Source organism: Mytilus californianus, unplaced genomic scaffold (assembly GCF_021869535.1).
Source record: "Mytilus californianus isolate M0D057914Y unplaced genomic scaffold, xbMytCali1.0.p SCAF_8, whole genome shotgun sequence".
NCBI classification, from domain to species: domain Eukaryota; kingdom Metazoa; phylum Mollusca; class Bivalvia; order Mytilida; family Mytilidae; genus Mytilus; species Mytilus californianus.
Genome location: NW_026262734.1, coordinates 90,892,584 through 90,917,600, shown reverse-complemented (window position 1 = coordinate 90,917,600; position 25,017 = coordinate 90,892,584). Strand labels below are relative to the sequence as shown.

The window sequence follows — 25,017 nt, the reverse complement described above, 5'->3', positions numbered from 1 at the left end:
GTGAACTAGATCACATACATGCATTAAGCACTCAGAAACTAGCCCGTAAATAGCTAGGAGGAGGGAATCCAGTTATTAATTAAATATCAAAACGGTGTACAGAAATACCGCAAAGGACTTCTTAGTGCACTAAGACTAACGTGTTTGCACTAAGGACGCTAAAACGATGTTTTAAGACCACAAAGAACATGGATAAAAGAAGATATGAGTATATAACTCATAAATATAAAGTTTGGTGTGAATAGATTTTATTATTTTGAAGTTAAATGACTTTGTAATCAGCGCGTGCCACTGGTACAAATCCAGGATAGTTTAACAAAGTTTTTAAAAAATTTAAAACTTTTAACCACAGAGTGAAAATAATGTTAGCTGGCAGAAAAACTCCATTTATAAATAAAATACGATTTATTCTACAAAATTTACTTCTGGATACTATTTTGTGATCATAAACAAGCTTCTATCCAAGTTTGGTAGAAATCCGGGATATTTTAAGAAAGTTATTTAAATTTCAAAAACTTTATCCACAGAATGAATGTAATGTTAACTGAGAGAAAAAAAGTCCATTTATACATGTAAGTAAAACACAGATAACCAGGATTTTTTTTCCAAACTTTACTTCTGGATACTATCTTATGATCATAAACATTCTTCTGTTGGTAGAAATCCTGGATAGTTTAAGAAAGTAATTAAAATTTCAAAAACTTTAACCACAGAGTGAGTATGTGGATGTCGCTAGCCGACGCCGACGACGGAATGTAGGATCGCTATACGTCTCGCTTTTGCGACAAAAGTCGCAGGCTCGACAAAAATGTAATAAACTGTTATACTTTGAACAGTCATGTGTATCTAATGTGCTGGTAAACAAGTATATACATTCTAAAATATTTTGTAATAAAAAAAATACTAGAGAACTATAAAAAAGTGAAGTTTACAAACAACCAAGAGAAATTAAAAGGAAAAAAAAAATAAAAAAATTGTAGAACATACATTATTACATTGAACTAAAAAATATAACAGTCAGAAAAACAAAAGAAATACGACAGTAACAAACAGACGAAAAAAATCAGAGACAATTGAAATATCATAAACATGTTAATTTAAAATACAAGCGGATTCAAAACGGGTCAAGGTTGAACGAACATGAATTGCTATCGATTACACAGGTGACAATCAACAGAGGGTGGCGCGTGATAAAACATTAAATAAATTTATAATTACCGGGTACTAAAGATATGATTATAAAATTTGAAATTATATTCCTTCTATATGCCATGTTTTTTGTGTCAATTCTATCATTCCATCAGGACTGGTCCTTAGTGCAATATTTTATTCTTAGTGAACAAGTAGAAATACCGCAAAGGGCCTCCTTAGTGCAATAAGAACAACAATTTGCAAACAAGTCTATAACATTTGCGCAATTACATGCTTGTTTTATTGGCGCAAATGAATGCTGCAGTTTTTAAAATAAAGTGACACGAAAAAAGAATTAGCGTAATAAATTTGCGGCGCAAATTAATTCTTTTTCAGCGAAATTGGATATCGGCCTTCAAAACACCGTGTGTACACTAACAAAACAGTATTCATCTTTTACGCTGTCTAGCCTGAGAATAAAAGTTTTGGCAATTTGAGTAGGATTTTAATTTTAGAATGTAATGAACAAGTAAGAAGATCGTTAAAAACCTTAAGTGATTTGGAAAATGAGCTATAGTTTGGTGCGTCGATATGAAATTTCATAGAGACATGTGATATTTGTAAAATTTTAAGTCTTTCAATAACAACCATTTGTGGAAGTGGTTATTTCGATCCTTCAAATATGCGTAAAATAATTAAAATTTATATTATTTAGTCTCTTTCATATATACAACTGCAGTATGTTTATAAATACTGTAGATTTGTATTTGATCATCGATTGCATGCATAACGTCCAGTGACAAATATTTCATGTATTCGTACACAGAACAAATCAACAACTTTTAGAATACAATTGATTGGTTATTTAAGGTAAATGATTTGCGTTAAAATTGGTGAAACTTGGCCAGGAGCTTACCTCTAAAATAAAGAAATATAAAAAACGGTAGAGTTATTTTTTTTAATTCTGTATTTTACTCATACATGGACTTAAGCACTGTTTACAGTCAAAATAACAGTTTTAACACCGACAGCAGGAATCACAAGCGACGCTGGTTCCATAGAAGTCTTCAACGAATTTTTATATATCCCTGGCAATTTTCGGTTTATATCAGACTGTGACATTGAGGGGAACAAATACCATGGATGTCTTGTCTTTTCTTTAAATACATTTAAATATAAAACGTGTATCTCATATAAAGCCTCATTTATAGAACATTATATATAATTTATTGTTTCAAGGAAATATTTGGTGGAGGAGAGAGAGAGAAAGAGAGAGACTTATTTCGCGGTATTTCAAATTGGTCTCATGTTATTCATGTCAAAATGTGGTGTAAGGAAATGTTTCCCCTTCGTTTTATATAGCAGGGTATTCTATAATGATATTAGTTTCAGATTTTTTTTCTATCGGTAAGATATGGTTTACAGTTCGAAATCTACGTTAAGTTATAGTACATTTAAAGTAAGTTTATTGCATTGCTAAACGTTTCTCAATCAAGATAAAACGTTTACAACCAATACTATTTTTACGACTAAATATGTTTTATGTAAATAAATAGTTCACGTTTAAATTAACTAAGGGTATTGTATAGGTTAGTTTTTTTTTAACATTTTATAAGATCGAATTTGAAATGATTCAAAATTACAAAAAGACATCAAGAACTACGCAGTTAGTATGAAACAAAATATATAATAAATAAGATAACTTATTTGCTTTAATTAACAAGTGAAATGTTTCCAATCCAATCTTTCCAATCTAATATAGTCCAAAGGGTGACAAAAGGATATAAATATGGTCACTAAAGGTTTTCTTACGGCTGGCAGTAAAAAAAACCTTGCCAAAGTGGGGGCATCCGTTTGGTTGTTTGGGATATACAAGTACGCAACCAACTTTCAATCAATTTAAACTAATAAATAAATTGTTTTTTTTTATCCCGCATCTTTTTATATTAATTTATTTTAACTCAAAATAATAATTGAAATAACTTTCTGAAATAAAACCCTAACATATATCAGACGCTTAACAAAACGATATACCATACGATAGATGAAACGCTTAACGATATCATATACCATACGATAAACGAAACGCTAAACGCCAAACAATACCATGTACCATACAACAAATAAAACGCTTAACGATACCATGAACCATACGATATACAAAACCCTAAACGATGACATTTACCATACGATGAACGAACGATGAACGAACGCTGACCGAACGTTGTACGGACGCTATACGAATGATGTACGAACGATGACCGAACTCTATACGAACGATTCCCGAACGCTGTACGTACGATTCCCGAATGAAAAAAGTGTTAACTTTTACGTTACAGGGACTGTATGCAACCAAATTATTCCTGTAAATTGTGTGATTTAAATTTCTCGAAATTTTCATATTTTTGTCAATAGGTCATAATAAATATTTTGTCAAAATTTTATGAAAATTAAACGAGCCAAATTTATTTTAGTCAAAGTGTTGGGTACCCGCTTAAGAATTTCGTTAGAGCTAAAATATACATTTGGCCATCAACTAAATAAATACTGTAGACACATATAATGTTGGTTTACGCGATAACAGCTACACTAAAAGTTTTGTTATGTGCACCATCTTTGTTTTACACAACAAACGATGTGCAATATCAGTCTCCAGATTCCAGACCAAAGACCAGTACGAATGTTCTCAATTAACAAGAATACACATAATTAGATTAAACTAACGTGCAACAATACAAAACAGTCATAACAATATTAAAAGAAAGAAGGAGGAATGCAAACTAAGATAAACTACAACAAGCCTAACATATTTCCAAAAAAATTCTGTGAAAGGCCGTTAGATACATCAAGGAATATATCTTTTTCATATAAAGCCTGAGTCCTTGTCTTGATTTGGCTATACTTTTGTTGCCTTTTTGTCCGTTGAGCTGTTGAACGTTTGCTTTACATGCAAAGACAAACATGCGGTATTATTGCCATTAGTTCAACTATCAATCAGATCACCATACGGTATTCAACTATGAATAAAGAATCCATACCATCGTGGCTATAAAAGACCCCGACATGTAAAACTGTGAAACAAATCAAACGAGAAAACTTAGGCTACTGACAAATTTACAACAACACATTTTTTGAAAGAAAAAAAAATAAGACAGACATGAACCAACGAATTACAAGCTCCTGATTGGGGACACGCACGTAAATAAGAATGTGGGGGGGGGGGATTAAACATGTATGTAAACGCCCAACCATACTCCTAGCCTGTGACAGTGGTGTTATAGCACAACATAAGAACCAAATGTAAAAATCAGTCGTAATTGAAATAACTCAAAAGATCGGTACGACGCACAAAAGAACTAACATACAACCAATAGACACTGATCACCTATATAAGGATACTCTTGGTAACTTAAAAATAGCTTAAAGCTAACTATAACCAAATCATAGGTCATGCATTCCATTATAGGATTTTCAAATGTTTGGAATCGAGCATCAATGAAGAGACATTAATTGTAAAACAAATAGTATCTGGTGCAATACACTAAACACGAAAAAAATAGCTAACGAATAAAATAGCTTATGTTATTTCTACCACTGGTTTGATACCCCTGCTTTTGGACTGATAGTCCACGCGGGTATCATTAGCCATGTAGCTAGTACTTGGGTACTATTGTAGAAAAATACGAATATTGTTTGCTGTTATAGAATTATGGAAATCATTTTAAATGAAGGAATATATCTCCGTCATGAATCCTGACTATCATCTCGGCTTTTTTTCTTTTTTTTTTTTATCATATTAAGCTTTTCAACATTTGACTTAGTCAAAATGCGCATCTGGCTCAGTACAAATGTTACCGCTATTGTTAACTATCTTATTGTGTTTTCCATAAAGGGAAATTAGTGAAAACGCAGCTCTTTTGGTCGTGTCCATAACATTCTTTAACGTTTGTTTGAAACAAAAAGACGAAAGGTGGTTTTAGAACTTAACGCATTTTCTAGACACGTATCAATAATAGACATTTCTCATCTAACCGACTTTTGACTCCAGTATATTACATTTTTTTTCAGCAGGTTACCTACTTTATATGTAGGAAATTCTGGTTCTCGGTCAAGTAGGAGTAACTTAAAAAAGTTTAAACAAGCTTACAATCTGTTAAATGTCAGTGAAAATCAGCTGTATTATGTTTTATATACACGACAAAATAATTGAAAACAATAAACGATCACTCCAAACATAAAGTAGGTAACCTCCTGATTCTTATCGTCATATTTTTGCCACATGGGGGACACGTTTTATTGATCGTAGTTTGTGTTTCGTTTTCGAAGATGTTTTAAATGACAATCGAGCTTAGACTGAAAGATCGAAATGATCGACACGATTTACATAGTGAAGTTATATTTCATTCTTGAAATTATGCGTTGTTTAATTACTTATTTTAATTATGAATAATACATGTACGTTTTTGTACCTCTACATTCATCCGCTACTTCACTGATAATGTCCCTTTGTCAATTGATATATTTCTTATAATATATATGAAATACATCTGTTCAAAACGGATACTCAATCGATGGAACCAAACAAACAATCCCTCTGTAGAACATATTTCTCTTCCTCTTTAACCAAAAACGAAACCGGCTTTTTAAGCGTTATTTGTCAGGAAAATTGAAAGAAAAAAACACGCATGGATCTATAGAGCCTGTGTCGCTAATCTAGGTCTATGTGCATATTCGACAATGGATTCTCACCAAAATTGTAGACAAGAAGAAATTATGACACACCTTTGTCTAATGTTGATCTTGTAATGCTGATATTTTTGGTCTGTTTAGTCTCAATCTTTTTAAGTTTTTGTTCAAAACACAAAAGACGATACAAAATCCTCATTCAAGGGCAATCATGCCTATTAATAGTGATAGTCTATTAACTTTATCGGCCAATTTTGACTTGTTTGGGAATCATTTTTGTTATTAAAGGTTTCTATTTTTTATATTTTTTTCATATCAGGCAAAACGCGAAAACAATATAATTAAATAAAGGACAATAACTCCAATAAGGAGTCGTCGGGAAGTTTTCTCCATATTGTCTTAAATGTAGAATTTGTCTGCGCGTTAATTTTTGCTTATTTAAGTTTTTGTTTTATCTATTATAATTCTATATATATATGGCAAAAACGCAAAAATTGGTAAAAATTGTCATCAAAGGGCAATAACTCTTTTAAGGAGTAGACTGACGATTACGATTAAAGTCTTAAAGTTTTTAGTTCAATTAACAATTAGTAGAGCTCAACATTCTGAACATTATGTCCTGTTAGATTTTTTCTATTTATTTCAGTTTTGACAATAAAAAAACAAAACTTACATTTTACTTTTATGTTTTATTTTTTGCCATTTTGGCCATCTTGGTTGGCAAGTAGGATCATCGAACACCTTTTTAAATAAATACCCCATGATTATTGTGGAAAAGTTTGGTTAAGTTTGGTTCAGTAGTTTCAGAGAAGATGATTTTTGTAAAAGTTAACAGACGACGACGACAACGGACGACGGACGCCAAATGATGAGAAAAGCTCAGTTGGCGCTTTGAACCAGGTGCATTAAAATGACTATCAGTACCAATTGTTAATATCATATGAAATTTGATGCGACTGTCATACAAGTGAGAGGTTTAGCTAGCTATAAAACCAGGTTCAATCTACCATTTTCTACATAAGAAAATGCCTGTACCAAGTCAGGAATATGACAGTTGTTATCCATTCGTTTGATGTGTTTGAACTTTTGATTTTGCCATTTGATTGGGGACTTTCCTTTTTGAGTTTTCCTCGGAGTTCAGTATTTTTGTGATTTTATTTTTTATTTAAAAGTAAGATCATTAGATAATAAATAATACAGAGGATAAATGAAATGTTAAAGAGCAAGATATATACTATGAAATCTTAAACTATTGCTTACTGGAATGAAATATACCCCAAACAGACAGGGAGAAAACACTATCAATAAAGTATGATTGTAAAAACATAAAAAAAAAGAATAAACAAGACTTTCCAAACCTTGCAAAGTAAATGCCTTTCGTCGCCAACTGCCTTCAGTGCATCCAGCAAGTTGTTGAATGATTTGTTTGGTCTTCCCACTATGTTTTTCGTTTTCCAAAAATTCAATGCCATGGTTTTGATAATAAGAGGCATGCGTACGTATCTGTACTCAATATCTTCCCAGTCATTCAGTTGTATCCCGAGGTGAATTATCAACTCCCTACAACTTTGAATATTCAGTTGATATGCAAGTCTTGAGAGATGTTGCTCACTTGGCGACATTGTCAAGACAGTTTCATCAAGACCTTAAAATAAAAAATAATGTCATAAAAAGAGACAATTATCGTAGAAATAGAATAAACAAGTATTTTTTAAATCGTTTTCGAACAATAAAGAATTTATTAGCATTTAAATGTTTTTGCATAGCTAACAACAGTTATTAAATATATGAATCATATATATATATATATATATATATAATTCGTCTAAACATCTATATATATATCTAGCTTTTTATGCATTAATGTATTTAATGCATGAAAAACGAAGCTTTGTGTGAATTAGATATGACCATAAGTAATGCATGGCTACAAATGATTTGTAACATGAAACTATTTTTATTGACTATGACCCAATTGATCCTGCACTTAGTGGACTATTATTTCCGATGGTTTATCATCAGCTCTGTAGTCAGTACCCCGATACTCACATTATTTAAAACAAAATGGAAGTAGTTTCGCCATTAATTAAATCAAACATTATAAAAATATGGTTCCAGATATATTGGCCAAAGTTTATGATCGCTGATGTTTTCTATTTTTTTTTTTTGGTCACAACGCTCATCTGGTTTGAAGATTGTAACATATGCATGGATTTTTTTCTTTAGAATTAGATCGTTCCGAATGAACATGATGAAGGTTTATTCAATCAAGCGATTTGAACACGAAAGTTTTTATGTTATTTTTACATATAAGCACTGGACCGATACTGCAAGTGGTGGTTCCCTAGGGTATCATCAGCTCAGTAGTATGTGGTCTAATGATTGATTCATAACATACTTATCGTAGATTCTTCAATTATTAATTTGAAATTAACATCAGGCTTGTTGACTGTAAGGAAAATTTACATCCGTTTAAAGTTTCCTCTTGTCTTAAAGCTCTAGATGTGGTATAACATCTTTTGATTTCAAATTGCAATTAATCAGAGAAGCTGTCAGACGCACGAAATCGATGAAATTTTATTGTTTTCCACTGGAAGCTATAAACCCGTACTCTTTTCCTCTATATATTTTATTTTGGAATATGATTTATAACTGTTTGTTGGCAATTAACAAGACCTAAGGTGCCAAATTTGGTATAGAAACTGTTAATATTTCAACTGCGGTTTAAGAAGGTTCTTGCTGCTGTATTCTTTTCTGTGAAGTGAATTGCATTGTGTTGTTTCATCCACCGATTGTCGGATTTCTTGTACATGTTCTATTTATGAAAGTTGATTCATCCTTACTATCTACTCCAGCTTTTTAAGAGAATTCGCAATGTGCATTCCTCCTACCTGGAGAATTTGTGCATCAGAAAAATCCTCATTTCGCCTTATAAATTATGAACTTAATTACTTTACCTGGACAATTGGATTGACATTCTTGCTGTGTCTGAAAAAACATTTTGAAGAGACACTATGATAAATTAAAATTTAGAAAGGTACGGCATAAATTAAAATGGCAAAAAGCTATGGTTTAGATAAAAAATGTAAAGTACCAATATTTTTATTGCAGGTTTTAATAAAAGATGAATTTTGAAATAATGCTTCGCAATTAACAGTTACTTTGGCCCAAATTTGTGAAAATAAGCTAAAAAAACATCGCTGATGTATAATTAACTTGCAAGTGAACAATTCGACCTGACGTGAATCCTTATTAAAGTAAACTTCAATTTTAGCTCCTTAAGTGGAAATAGGATATGCATGTAATTAATAAGTGTATTCAACTTTAAAAGGGAAAAAACATAACAAAATTGAAAGTGAAACAAGGGTGAACCATTTCGTTAACTGAATCGATCCACAAAATATCATTCTTTAACAGGTAATATAAGTATTAACTTTTTTTTAACCTATAACATGAAATCAAACAGACTAAGAAAAATTATTATTGCACGTGAACTTTATTTATCTATACTTATGATTACATTGTGTTATATGACCATCAGTAGTCTTTGGTAATCAATTCAATGGTTAATTAGATGACGTCTAGACAAAAATATGCAAGCAATGCTGATATATGATATAGAGACCTTGAATGGTTTTTTTTTCTTATCTTAGACTTATTGTAATTAAGATATGTTTTAGTATGTCAAATATGAAAACTTGAGTCAAATAGGTGGACATGAATATGACAGCCTATGCCCTGTTTTGACAACATCACAATTTTTGTAATCAATTAACTTTTTGATTGCTATGGCTTTGTACCTTGTATTTTATTTTTATATGCTTACTGTTAACACACTTAAAATAAACCATTAATTAGTGCACTGAACATAATTAATTGCAATAAACTGTTAACACAGAGATATGTCTTGCCTATTTGTTATTTTCGTAATGCTCATGTTGAAATTGAAATAGCAATACTTTAATATGTAAGTTATGCAAATATTCAAAGTCAATCTTCATGGTAACGAAACTTGCTAATACCAATACATTTGCATACCAAATAGCATTTACTCAACATTAGTTGTTCATCTTAAACTAAAATTAAACTAATACATGTAAACTAACCAAAAGTTTCAAAGTCAATTTCCAAATAATCTCCATGGTAATGAGATGTGCCAATACTTATACAACTGCATACCAAATATCATTGACCTACCACTAGTGGTTCACCATAAACTAGACTCCATCAAGGCGAGACAAAAAGTAATGCACAATACGTCTATGAGAATCGCTATAAAACATTGCATGCTTTGAGGAAGGAAAATCATAAATGTTACGAATTATTCAACAGAGAAACTCCCTTATCGACACAACTTCCTTTTCTAATATGTCTAGTCCATATGAATTACCTTGTTAAAAACCCATAGTAAAGGAATTCTGGAGAAATGTGTATTTCCACTAACACACACCCATTCAGGAGTTTGTTTCGCCTTTAAAACTGATACCACACATGGAGATCTGCCACAAACTTCTCCGACTTCAATGTGAAAGAGATTCGACACATTTACTTGTTGGTGGTTCTTTCCTATGCTGATTAGATAAAACTTCAAAACAGCTTGTAAAGTAAAGGTCAAGCACTCTTGAATACTGGCTGCGATATCTGGGGAGATGCAAGGCCTAGATGACATGTTTGTAAGATAGACGACAACTCTGTTGTCTTCTACTATTATTCGAAACTCGGTTTGGCTGTCAACAGATAGTACAGCTGAGGAATGGTATAATAATGGACGTCCGTTTACCTCTTTGATAGGCCAAATACCACTAACAGCACCTATCAGTTTGAAAGACAATGCCGACGGTATGGATGACTGTCGTATTTGATAGACCAACGCAATTGTTCTGTTTGCAAAGGATTTGTCATCCAGAAAGGACATCGGCATCTTGTGTTTAGTTGTGCATGGAACTAAAAAATAATCTACGTGTGTGTCATCCTGGCCAGAGTATCGTTTTGGTAGGACCAAAACATCGAGATGCACAAGAACCTGGATAATGAATTCTTTGTAGTCATCATCTGGTATATGATGAATGAATTGTTTCTGTTGCCATAGTTTAATGAGATCAGTTTTGTGTATTTTACCAGTTTCTGTCATTCTTCTTAGAATACTTCTAAGGGTCTCATCTTTGGGCCAAAACATTTCATCTGTGATGAATGACCTCAGGATATTGACCAACGCAGGAGGATAGAGGATGATGAAATTGTTAAGTTCTGATTGATCAAAGTACATGATTTTGCCCAATGCGTGTTGTGTTAAGAGAAACTCGTCCATTTGTTTGTCAGAGAGTGCTAAATCTTTATTCATTGTGTTTGCCTCGGCTAAATATGCTTTCGGTATTATATGAATATTATCTTTGATCATATTATCGATCAGAAGCTCAATTGGGACCCAAATCATCGGCCGTCGTATTCCCCAAGATGGCTGGTTCCGGGCAATAGTAACAAGTTGGTTTTTCAAATGCTGTATTTCTTGATCGTCTTTGTCTGTACCATTTATGAAGAAAACTAGATCAAAGACAATGTGTTTATTCATTTCATGGGAACCAAACATTTCAGTGACTCTCTGTACAAATTCCTTATTCTTTTTCTTCTGCATATCCTGGTGGGTAAACAATACATAATGCTAACAAACAAATTAATTACATCTTACGATTTAGCATTAGACAAGGTAATGTTTTTTGTCTCAGTGTTTGTGACCTCTTTACTCTACATCCAGTGGATGTGTGACGATTGATAATTTTCTCTTGGAAATATGTTTTATTAAAAGTCAAATGTCGGAATTGGCTTTCAAATAGCGTTCTTAACTACGAATATTGACCGGTCGATACTTTGTGCAATTAGTCTATTCGGATATATTTTTGTGTTGATCTGAAGGGTTAAGCCTTTTCTTTAACTGATTTTTACAGTTTGCGATTATATTGAGCTGTTACATCACTGTCCTAGGTTTGGGGGTGTTCTATCGCTTACAAACATGCTAAACCCGCAATAATATACAGGTGTCTGTTTCAAGAATTAACCTTTAAAATGAATTTGTATTTTGTCATGTTTAGGCATTGTATAGCTTACGATATGTAATGAAACATATACATTGTCGAATAAGTGTCGATTAAATGAAATGAAATCACCATAACAAATAAACAGGGTAACTGAATAAATGCTTACATCTGAGAGAATATCCCTATGCGTTGCAGCAAACAAGATCTTTGGCATGACATCACTATCATCAACACAATAGGTGAGTATTGAGTTGACCCAATGTTTCACAATTGCTAGAAAAATACGGATATTCAAATAAGTTTCCCTCTTGCATATGCCTCTTTGTTAATTTTCATATTTTAGTGATAATGCGGAGTTAAATTATGATGTCATTCTAGTTATATTTTAAAAGTTGCTTATATATACACATATATATATAAACAATTTGCGGTTTTTATCCAACGCAATCATATATATATAAACAACTTCAAATTGAAAACTACGTACCAAGTCAGAAGCCTCAGGCCTTTGTGAGGTGTGAATGTTTTTTTTAATTTTAGTTCATTTATACGTTTTGGAGTTTGTGACGTCAATTTTCACTGAACTGGTACACAATTTTATTTAGGGGCCACCTGAGGACCACATTGAAGACCCATTGGTGGCCTCCGGCTGTTGTCTGCTCTTTGGTCGGGTTGTTGTCTCTTTGACATATTCCCCATCTCCATTCTCAAATATATATATATATTATCAATTTTCATAAGGCTGTTCTTACTTTCATTAGAAATATCATCCGTAGGATATTCTGTCAGAGGTTCCTGAAAATCCCTACTGCCATCAAACATCACTACAAATGTTCCACCGTGCTGAACAAATAACTGATGGGTCATATCATACGATCGTTGACCACCAAAGTCAACTAAATCTGAAGGTGCAATTTTAACTTTGTATTGACCACTCTCAACTTCTTTCAAAATGTCATCATGTACAGCGTAAGCTTCAACCTTTTTCACATTAGGCAGACTAATTGATGAAGTATTGTTCATTTCAGATGTACTGGTCTTTTCACTCGATAAGACTTCATATTCCCCAATGTCATCCTCGGTGGATACAGAAACTTCTGAACTGAAATTTTCATCATTCTTAGTAACCTGAAGATTTAATTCTGTCAAATCATTAGAGGATGGCGCAAAGCACGTGTCATGTTGGTTATCAATAGTTTGACGTGTAGTGGTCTCACGATTCGGGTTTCCAATAACTAACTTGGTCAACACATTATGACCTCTATCTTCTGCCAAGAAAAAATGTTTTCATTATGAATTCGTCATTAAAAGAAAAATTAATGATACAGACAATGAATGTGCTAGTCAAATAAAATGTACAATTTATTTATGTTAATGATGAAGAAAGAAAAAACTTAAAGAGACTGTCAGATAAAGAAAACATGGATTGTTACTAAAAATAGAATTAGTCAATCCGTCTCAATGCAGATTACTAGCGGTTCTAGTACAATATAAGTCGATTAGGGTAGTGTCTTAAATTCAAATATAATATAATGTTTGAAAATAGATAACATAGAGTGAGGAAAACTAACAAAATATACATAACTACAAGGTCGAAACCATGGGCTGGTTGTCAATCTTATTTGGGTAGCCATAAATTTAACTAATGTTTAATCATGTGTTTATAGCATCATGCATCTCTTATCCCTTATCATTATCCTACATTGCACAACTCGTTTCATTTTTGAAATATAGTTTTTTATCTATTAAATTTACAAAACTATCTACATGTATCAGAAACTGTTTATTTCTTCTAATCAAACATTAAAAAGGGTCAGTTGTTAGATACTAGTGTCCATATAGAAAAAGGTAAATACTTGAAAAAAAAACATGACGTTTAGTCGAATAGGTTGTAAAACCATAAAGCTTTTTATCTTTAGGTATATATTCGTACGACCCTTGAGTTTACATCAATCTACAACTGGAAAAAAGTAATATAAAAAAGTATTACAAACATGATAAAGTTGAAGACAAATCCATGTTCTTGTCTCATGAAAATTAGCTTGACCATACGCATATTTTTTTTTTTTTTTCTGTTTCTCCAATTTAAAACTTGTATGTGAATTTTATCGTGATCGGAAGGTCTTCATCAATAAGTGAAAATAGAATTAAAAAAGTAAAATACAATTGCTAAAGTTGTAGTAATAAATGTAAAAATATAATTTTGATACCACTTACAAGTTACTAATATGTTAGGCTCATACAATAGTTTAAGTACTAGTACTACAATAACTATGTTGGTAGAAACATGAAAGATAACAATTAATGCAATTATAGTGATTTGACAATATGATCGTTTTATGTGTGATAACATATCATAAAATCAGTCCATCTCAAACAAGAACTTAACCACTTCACTTATTATGTAATTAAGACAAAGAACACAGAGCTGCTCAAATTGATACATAAAACGGCTTCAAAAGGTCAGCAGGTATAACCAAATAAATGATATTTGTTTTTATTAAACATGTTAAAGTCAATCTGGTCTAGAACTAATACGTGAATTGGACAAATATATTGCTCATATTACGACTTTATAATTGACCTGATAATTTTGCATCATTTATCCAAAAATCAAAATTATCTAATAAGATAACGGTTCATATTTGTTTTAAGAATTTGACAACATTTTTTTGATTATTTTTTTCTATCAATAACTTTCGTTTAAAAGAACATTCATGTTTTTAAAATGTGTCCACCTTTTTTCATTATATGTGTAATATGTGTATATTTCATCTTTTAACTTTTCATTTCGTTCATAAGATCTTATTGCCTTATCACTTTTCATATCTGAATTATTGGTTTCATATAAAAGTTTCTGTGTTTTATTTTTCTACAGAATCATTGTAAGGTTTGTGCCTGTCCTGCTGCGTTATTTGACCTTGATCTCATTTGCATTGTCCATTGGACAATGATAATCTTTATTGGTTTTGTTACTTGAAAAGATACAATAAGCAATAGGTCAACTATATCTGGTATATGGAATAAAAGTATGGTGAACATGCCTAAATGGCAAGCTTCATATGCCATTGGCTTTATTTTTATGGTTCATAAGTCAATGTAGATCACATAAAATGATAGAACCTTACACATTTTGCATTTATTTGTGAACATCAATTTCACGTATAAGTATGAATATCAATTCTTTTATGTACATGCATAATTGGTATAGACCTGTCTTTATGGTTTGATTGCTCTTAACATAATAGATGTATTTGAATACTACCGGGATTAAAATGACATTTTTTTGGCATTCTAATTTTAAGTTTCTAACCTAGTATGTTTCTCTTCATTCTACCATACCCTATAGTATAAAACCAAATGACACTTCAAAATGCAGCTGTTCGCCATTTTCAATGAATTTATGACTTTTGAACACCGATATATTAATGTTGCCTTATTTCATCAACATCAAAATCCGAATATCTGATAAATAAATCTGATTTCTCCATAATACTATTAAATGATGATTGTACATATTTATAGATGTAGGCTGCACTTTATAAATACAGCTAATTCCATAAAACCACGACTCCTCTGGTAATGTTTACCTGCTGGTTCACAGATATAATCTCCATATTTTATTTCATAGAGACGCATCCTTTAAATTGTACCACAACACATACTATTGGATAGCGGAAAATTGCATTCTCGGGAGGTCTTAAAGTAAAGGCAGGCGTATTAGAGATTTTAGTTTAAGATTAAACTTTTAGAAATTCAAGGTACAGAAATTTGGAATTTGATCCAGTTGAATAATTGAAATGCTTTAATATTAATAGAAATTAATTCTAGATATTTCATTTATAATAACCATCAGTTTACATTATGATAGGTATAGTTAATATCGATATATTGTTATATATTGTGGAAGTCAATTTCGTGAGATTTGATTTCGTATATAAACATTACTTATATATTTTCGTACAACCTTTGTTAAATTTTTTTTATAGTGTTGATAATATGCTACCAGTGAACTTACATAATATAAAATTGAGAATGGAAATGGGGATTGTGTCAAAGAGACAACAACCCGACCATAGAGTATTTATGAAAGTAAACTGAAGCAGCTTTACTTTTATGTGAAGGATAGTTGTTTCATTGCCAATATTAAGCCAGTCTTCTAAATCATATTGAATCTGAAATATTGTGTAACAATGCATTGTTCAATAAAACGATATTGTTTAAAAGTATAACTGTTAAAATGCGATAGACACCAATTTAAGGTAAGTCCAAAGTTATCAGTCGAAAATAAGTTGACAGCGCCATGGCCCAAAAGACAAAGACAAAAAGACAAACAAAAAACAGTACACAAAACACAAAATAGAAAACTAAAGACTGAGCAACAAAAACCCCACTAAACACCAGGGGTGATCTCATGTGCTCTTGAAAGATAAAAGCGGAAGGGATTGTCGTTACGACCATAGGAACATTTCCGTCGTCATATGTGAAACAGATATTCCATAATGGTCAACCATCTTTGAGGCGTCTGTAAAATTTAAGAACGAATGATATAAATTTTACTACTTCGAACTCTTGCTCAAATAGCTTCAATGTAAGCAGCAAATCTCTATCAAGGAAATCACGAAAGGAAAAACAAGCCCTGGAATATCGTATTAACAAAGGTATTTTATAAATCAAAGGAAAAGATTACCATATTTATTTTCATTTGTGAAAATATCAACATTGATATCGTTGCAAATATATGAACTTTTTATGCCTATCTTGGAATTTATTATGCTATATGAATTAATAATATCCACGTCTTATATTTTCAAACTACTTTACCTTCTTTTAAAGGGACCATCTCAAAACTCTCCAAGTTGATACCATTTCGCCCAAAGTGTATGACTAATCCATCTGTTGATTTCCATGTAAGTGGTATTGGGCTACCAATCAGAACACTTGCAAGGGTGGACTTTCCACATGCACAACTTCCACAAAGGAAAACTCTATTTTCAAACGACTCATATGTTCCAGTGGATAGCAGTTTTCGAAAATCTTCAGACGTTCCAGCAAAAGGAAGCAGATCAGGATCTATTACAAAATACAATCAGAATCATCATTTATTCATTGGTTTTTCATAATTCATCTGTGAATATTTTCATTAATCTTATTAAGGAATCCGGTGATACAGATTTGTGAATCTAAGCAAACTGTTAGATAGTAAAAAGAGAGAATTACTCTATTTTTTTAGTTTGTGAAAATATCAACCGCATAACCGTTTGAAATATATGAACTGTTAATGTTTATCTTGGTAATGCTACCAATGCTAACTTTCTAACAGAAAGTAGTAAATCAGGATTTACTACAGAATAACTGGGAATCATTATCAGTTCATTGCTACGAATCGGGGGGGGGGGGGGGGGGGGAGGGGGGGGTATATTTTCTTATATGCTTTTACTCTTTATCCCGTCTACTTTTATCAACTCTCCAAAGTTTATTAAAGTTTTTTTATTCTTCTTGAAAATGCCTATGAGCCTAACAATAATGTTTAGTATGGTTTTAATCAACTGATAACAAAATCAATATCTATTTAAATACAACAAAACAAAAGACAACAAACAAAGGTATAATTACAGTTTTGAATTGGTAACCTTTTAAAACAAGTTTACTAAAACAATTGATATCCGGATCGTATTTAAATTTCCAGGTTCGGTAAACAACAACAACATTACAATAAAAATTTAGGATGTACTTTTCCGTTTCTAATAAGTTTTCAAACTTGCAAGCCACACATTTATATCTCAATTGAAGAATTAAGTCATTTATTGTAACATAATTCCTGATTTAATTTTTACTAGTTATACATAACAATGTAGGGTACGCTCATTGAAACCCAAAACATCATTACAGAAACAAGCATATTTTTTTTATCTTAAGCTTCTGCTTCTGTTATGAAAATACAACATTAACACAATTAACATAAATACATGAATATTAGTAATGGCGGCGGCGTTAACTAAATTCTTAAAAGCTTTATATTTTAAAAGATGGATAATTCTGCAAAACTGCTTTAAACTGAAAATAACTTATTTATTGTTAAACAACAAAATCACCAGACTCCAATGAAAATTCAAAATGGAAAGTTCCTAGACAATTGGCAATATCAAAAGATCAAATACATCAAACAAATGGATAACAACTGTCATATTTCTGACTTGATACAGGTATTATATGGAACATGTGGATTAAACCTGGTTTTAAACTGAGCTAAACCTCTAACTTGAATGACAGTCACAAAAAGTCGCATAAAGTTCCATTATATTGACCAAAATATTTTAACAAAACGAATATATATAATAGATAAAAATGTCAAAAGAAAGGGGTACAACAGTCAACAATGTGTAATAATCTCGATCATCATAAAAACAAACAAATATGCCAATAAATAAAAACACAATGGAATAAAGACAAAGCACATACACAAAATGAAACACAAGAATACAAAAAAAGACCACAGCACAACAACACAATGACGGGGTCTACAAGTATCGAGCTTCGCCTAAAAAATATTCCAAAAAAAGAACCAAACAGTAAACGTCAATAATTTACAAATAAAAGAACACTATAACACGTAATTAAGATGATAAACAACATCAATCCCTAGAATCTATACATTAAGACCATCATGTATTATGTGTGAAGTTGTTACGGAATATTTATCAACAAGATCCTGGTATTTTTGAAAATGTATATTTCATATGCAAGTGGAGTTAAGATTTTGCTACTGAGGTGGGGGAAAATGATATTTTCAAAATTAAAATCGTCTCGTTTATCATTGATTCTGGTACTGAGAAGACCGCTAATGTTACACTGGAGATATAAGTCTGAAAAAGATTCAGAAGAAGCTGTGTCTGTTGTTTATTTAATTTCTAGTTTGAAGGTTATATTAATGGAACCCAATCAGAAATGTTTGAATTGTTTATAGAGAGACAATTATCAATATATATGAATTAGAAATTAAATGAATTGGCTTATTTGATCTTCTGGTTTTTGACAAGTCACTGAAGGAACTCCAACTCATGCGCACAGTTCGTTCCTATAGAAAAGAGAGCAATCTGTTGAAAAGTCTATCTCCTAATTCTACAAATATGTTGTCAATACGAAACTCCAGCATACTGATTCCTTGTTCCAATGAGTAGCATGTTTTACTTTTTGTTCAATATTAACAAAATATGCCTTGAGGAATCACAAACTAACAACATTAATTTTTATATTTGAAAGCATTTTTGAATATTTTTCACACGACTTTTTAATTTCACATGAATTTTAGAGAAAGATCGCGATTTTAAACTACCCAGAAGTTCTTAAGAGTTTTTTTATTATCCACACATGGTAAATACCACTACGCTAATGAACAGTTTTATAGTATTTCTGAAGGCTCTCTTTCAATAAGAACATATTGTTTTGTCAATATAATGGACAATTCCTTTGTAGAATTTAATGGAAATAAGCCGGCTATGTTTGTACCAAATTTTATGAAGTTGGTGAAGGTATCTAATACAAACTAGGTAAGTTCTCATATTTGCTGTTCAATGTAATGTTCATTGAAGCCATTAAGGACTTATGATTAGCCAAAATATCATCCGTGTGAAATGGTATGGTTTTGCAAAATTTTAATTATTCGAAATACTAAGGATTTTCTTATCCCAGGCATATTTTAAACTTTTTACTTGTTTTGGCTTTCTACCTGTTTGGGTCTGAGCGTCACTGATGAGTCTTATGTAGCCAAAACGCGCGTCAGGCGTATCAAATTATACGCCTGGTACCTTTGATAATTATTTACACCACTGGGTCGATGCCACTGCTGGTGGACGTTTTGTCCCCGAGGGTATCATCAGCCCAGTAGTCAGCACTTCGGTGTTGACATGAAAATCAATTATATGGTCATTTATACATTTACCGTTGGCAAAAGTTTGAATTATTCGAAATACTAAGGATTTTCTTATCCCAGGCATAGAGTACCTTGGGCGTTTTTGGCACAACTTTTTGGAAATTGGGGTCCTCAATGCTTTTCAACTTTGTACTTGTTTTGGCTATCTGACTATTTTGATCTGAGTGTCAATGATGAGTCTAAGTAGACGGAACGCGCGTCTGACGTATCAAATTATAAGCCTGGTACCTTAGATAATAATTTGTATGTGGGACTACCTGATTTATTCCTAATTCTTTTACAAGACACTCGTAGTAGTACGATTTATATACGAAGAGGATATTATTTGAAGCTTTGTTCGCAGAAACAACAACATATTTATCATGTTTATCGCGAAGAGCTGATAGATATTTCATGGTTTCACAATTTGTCTCTGAAAACGGACTTAAATCGATTATTCACACAGTTTTTCAACTTATGAATTCGACGTTTTATCAGAGACCTGCTTGTTTTGACCTATTCTGACAATTTCATTTAATTTAACTCTAGCGAAGTACTCAATGGAATCAATAATTATTTTTGGAACTATGGTTCCAATTGATGTGTTGGATTCCATGAACTTAGGACCATGATATATCACCTTTCTGAGATGTTCATATTGAAAAAGGTTTAGATCCCCAGGAATACCACGGCTATTAATCTATTTTTCATCTAATCGTTGATTGATTTGACATATACAATTGTGCTTTTAAAAAATAATTCGTAAAGGATTCACATTCAATTGATATGTTTTTGTCTATGAAATGAGATCAAACAGATCAAAGAAAATAGACCTTACACAGTGGGCATGCTCTCCTGTTTATTTGTATTATATGTTTACCTATTTGTATTTATATTTACTGGCTTTTTTTATATCTATAGCTGTTCAGGAATAAACACGAAATGTTGATATTTTATTATGATTTCAGACATTGCTTGTTGTTTTCTATGGACCTTTTGTAGCTCTAGATATTATTTACAACAGATTTGAGAGTTTGAAAAAATAAAATCACAAAAATACTGAACTCCGAGTAAAATTCATAACGGAAAGTCCCTAATCAAATGGCGAAATCAAATGCTCAGACACATCAAATGAATCGAGTGGACAACAACTGTCATATGCATGACTTGGCACATGAAATTTCCTATGTAAATAATGGTGGATTAAACCTGGCTTTACAGTTAGCTAAACCTTTCATTTGTATGACAGTGGTATTAAATTCCATTATATTGACAACGATGTGTGAACAAAACAAACAGACATATTAGGAAGAATGTCAAAAATAGGGGTACATCAGTCAACGTTGTGTTATAATCATAATCACTATAAAAACAGACAGATGTATAAACAAACATTTACCATGACACAATATCACAATGACGGGATGTATTAGTTCAGAGCCACGTCACATGCAAGAATAGATTCAGTGTTAATTTTTTTTGCAACTAATGTCCTTTATCTTTTATTTTCTCACATATTTCACAAACATTCTTTAAATTTTACGTTAAAAGTAACTACAGGTACCTTCATGCTTGCCTCCTGTATGTCCCTGTATTTCAATATCGTTTTTAACAGTGTCTGATTCATCTTTAGAGGTCGTCATTTTAACATTGTCTGCTGGTAAAAGTTCTATTGAAAATAAGAAAATTCCACTCAATTCTACTATAAAGGCATTAGATATTTTTAGAACACTTTATAAAGATAGAAAAATTTAAGAAATGCAACATAGCACAATTCATGGAACTTACTGTGTGATTGATTCCAAGTGATAGATGTTTGTTCTAACAACAGCATTTAACCTATTCTCAGGCCAATCCGGCATATTCAAAATTACTAACGCATTGGTTTTATAAAGTTTCATAGTATATGATCCGTTCGTCATGACAAAAACTGTTTCAAATCCTTAAATTGGTTGCAACAACAATATCTATAAAATATATATTCAGCATCAAACCAAAACCCCTTATGATTTTTTTTAAAAGTAAATCAACCGAAATAGAACGAAAAAAAAAACGGAAAAGGAAGATTTAACAACTGCAAATGATTACACTATAATAAACTAATGATATGATTATAGATAATTTAAAAGGGGTCTCTGATTTTGGAATGTTCTCTTCAGGTATGAACTGGAGAAAAAAAATACTGCCCCACAAATGCAAAAATTAAATTGTACAAAAGTAAAACATGTAATAAACATTTCTCGTACGGTTAATTGATTGTTATCTCGTAAATGACAACCGGAAATATAAAATGTTTATCAAATGCTCATCGTCTCATTAAGCAAGGGAACTGGAATCGCTATCCCTGACTCATTTGTATTATAAGAAATAGAGCTAAAATGGAATGTGATCGGTGTTAAAAGGGATTGCATAATTACAGTTTACAAAATACGCTTCTTTTATGAAATGTTTGTTCATAATTCAAGCTAGGGCATATTTCTTTGAACTCTTTTTACCCCAAAACAAAAATTAACGTGGCTATCTAAGGGATCAGTAGAAACCTACGTTGAAATCAGTTAGCCATCAGTAGATAGAGCTATTTGATATAACACAAACAAATGCTGTATAAGAAAACGATCTTGGTTTTTTGCTCTTTCGTTAGTTTCGTAAAAATGATGCCTTCATCATCAAATCTGTGAAAACGGCTTTTCCGTTTTCGTTTTATACATTTTATTTGTCGTCCACACAATTGCTTGACAATTTTCATTTTTTAAAACCCTTAATATATAGTACAACAGGCAGTTTCTTGCAATCTATAGTTGATGGCATTTCGTCATGCGGTCTCTTGCAGATAATTTTCCCGTTTTCAATCAAACCGCATATCCCTATAGTTATACTGTAGCCCAAGGAAGGGAAAAAAACTGTGACAAATCGTTTTTGTTGAAGTAACCTGCAATAAAAAAATGGACAGGAGTGTGAACAAGTAGAACATATCAGATGTCCGAAATGACTTCTTTATGCAGGTACCGTTTTTATTGCTAAGCAGAAATTGAAATCAAGGTTTTTTACTCGCCTAATCCTCTTTTGGGTATAGGATAATCATGTTTCGTAATTGATTGTAATCATTTACACATAACCAAGATATCTACCTAACAATGTAATATGTTGTCGTAAGTTAATCAATTACAGATCGGAAAATACAGCGTAACTTCAATTTCGGCTTTCAGGAACTGAATTTTCGGTTCTCCCATGACACCATTTCCGAGTATGGTCTTGAGAAAACAATGATAGTCCGTGGGAAGCCAGGGGTCGATAAATGACTGACCCGTGTTAAGAGAGAGCCATATCTCTTGCACATAAAAGACACCCTTGTAGATTTCGAAAAAGAGCAGGATAATGCCGCTACAAGGCAGCACTCTCACCGGTCAAGTGGAAAGGGATTAAAATTAGTTGTAATAACTTGTTTCCCAATCTACTATAAACAAATTTGTTTAAACTAATTATATTTCTTTTAATTTAGAATATATATGTGATAAATTATATATCAACTCCTTTACATAAAAATAGACGACTGCATATATTCTTTAATTATTCTGGCATTTGTTCCTATATAGATATGATGGAATAAACGTTTTCTATCGTTAATACATGTTTATACAGTTTGGGGTTTAAATTTGTGGGCTTCAGTGACCTGTTGAAGGCAAATCAAGAAAACCGGTTCAGACGCACAACATTTATATACAGTATGTTTCACTTTGTGTAACAAAAGTTCCCCTTTTTAAGAAATGCACGAGCGTCACGTATTAATTCAGATATTTGAAACGTCATACAATGGACAGAAAGAATGTTTTGCCGAGAAATGGGAAGTTGAAATAATCACGTTCATGTATATTCTAGTCTATTTGCAAGATCCCCTTTTCGTCTGCTTTACCTTAAAATTCATGACCCAAATTGTACAGTGTAATCTCATCCCCCTACTTGCTGTTTGAGACATGAAACATGAAGATATACATTTGGAAGGGGTACTAAAAAAATTGGCAAGCTACACACTGTCCACACTAAGGACTATATTTGTGGACAATGAAAATCAAAGTACGATAACTGTGTACTCGGACCTAGTAAAACCCGGTCCGTATCTGTAAATTTTGTATCAATTTATCTCAATAATATAATACAACTCTCTATGTTTACATTTAAAACAAAGATTTATGATGATCAAACTTGTGATTAAGGTGGTATGGGTGTCTTTCGCCATCTTGGATTGTAAATTACAGAGAACTTAAGGTCTAGATTTTCATTCAAATTAGCAATTTTTCTAAGGAATGTAAGTTATCATTTTTATTACATTTTTGATCATATTACAATATATACTACATTTTGGCAAAGTATGAACAAATTCTATCATTTTTAATTTAGATTCCCATACCACTTTGTTTGAAACATTTTCTTCAAGTTTTAGATATTTGCTACTTGACGTTCAGAGAACTAAAATTATTCATTATTCAAAATTTAATATTTGCACAATACCCTTTATTTCCCATTCTTTCATTTTCTCAATGATTTGATTTTCCTCGTTTAAACTCAGACTGAGGTCCTTGACTATTTTTCTCATCAGTTTGAATGAATTGGAGCATTTCACCGCATCCCATTTGGTGCAATTGCCTCGTTCCCATGGGTTCTGTATACTTCGTCGTACCTGATACATAACAAGATATATACTACATATGAAACCTGTATAAATTAATACATAGAAGCAAAATAAAATCGCAAGGCATTGTGTTTTTAAAGTAGTTGGTAATTCGTGTCACAGTGGTCCTTAAACACATATCTATTTTGCTATTATCTGAGATGACATTCATAATATGAAACCTCGATTAAAAACATGAAATTAACTGTGCGGAAACAGATTCGTACTTAGAAATATAGACTAATAGTGGGAAATTGAAAGATTTGTCAGTTTACCATGTTTACCAAGGTAACAAATTAAGATAATTCAATCTTTATCACAATGTACATTTTTGTTTTATTTCTAATGTTCAGTAAACGATACCACAACATTTTAACAAGGTGCTGAATCTTCTTTTGCATTGTTCGCTAGTCACTTAAACACCACGACCAATGGTTTACATTAACTTATATATCAAATTACATCTCGATATAACAAATAGTGATTTAGCAACTACGGACGTTGATTTTAAAAATGAATATCATTACTATAAAAAACACGAAAAGAATAGATGATTAGCACTTTGAACTTTCTTGAAGAAATGGTTAGAT

The 25,017-nt window shown here is 31.8% G+C and overlaps 1 protein-coding gene across 2 annotated transcripts in view; it reads right to left on the bottom strand.

Moving 5' to 3' along the window:
* Positions 1-25,017, bottom strand: part of LOC127711702 (uncharacterized) — a 52,756-nt gene that overhangs the window by 15,440 nt on the left and 12,299 nt on the right. Inside the window, exons 5-12 of one of the 2 annotated variants that reach the window (XM_052217811.1) lie at positions 24,268-24,436; positions 21,326-21,430; positions 16,674-16,922; positions 12,602-13,117; positions 12,016-12,122; positions 10,208-11,452; positions 8,775-8,805; positions 7,176-7,462 (exon numbers count right to left, since the gene is read on the bottom strand). In XM_052217811.1, the coding sequence (XP_052073771.1) occupies positions 7,176-7,462; positions 8,775-8,805; positions 10,208-11,452; positions 12,016-12,122; positions 12,602-13,117; positions 16,674-16,922; positions 21,326-21,430; positions 24,268-24,436 (2,709 nt within the window). Of the gene's footprint in view, positions 1-7,175; positions 7,463-8,215; positions 8,806-10,207; positions 11,453-12,015; positions 12,123-12,601; positions 13,118-16,673; positions 16,923-21,325; positions 21,431-24,267; positions 24,437-25,017 lie in introns of those variants that run through there. The other variant, XR_007986851.1, reaches the window with a different exon arrangement.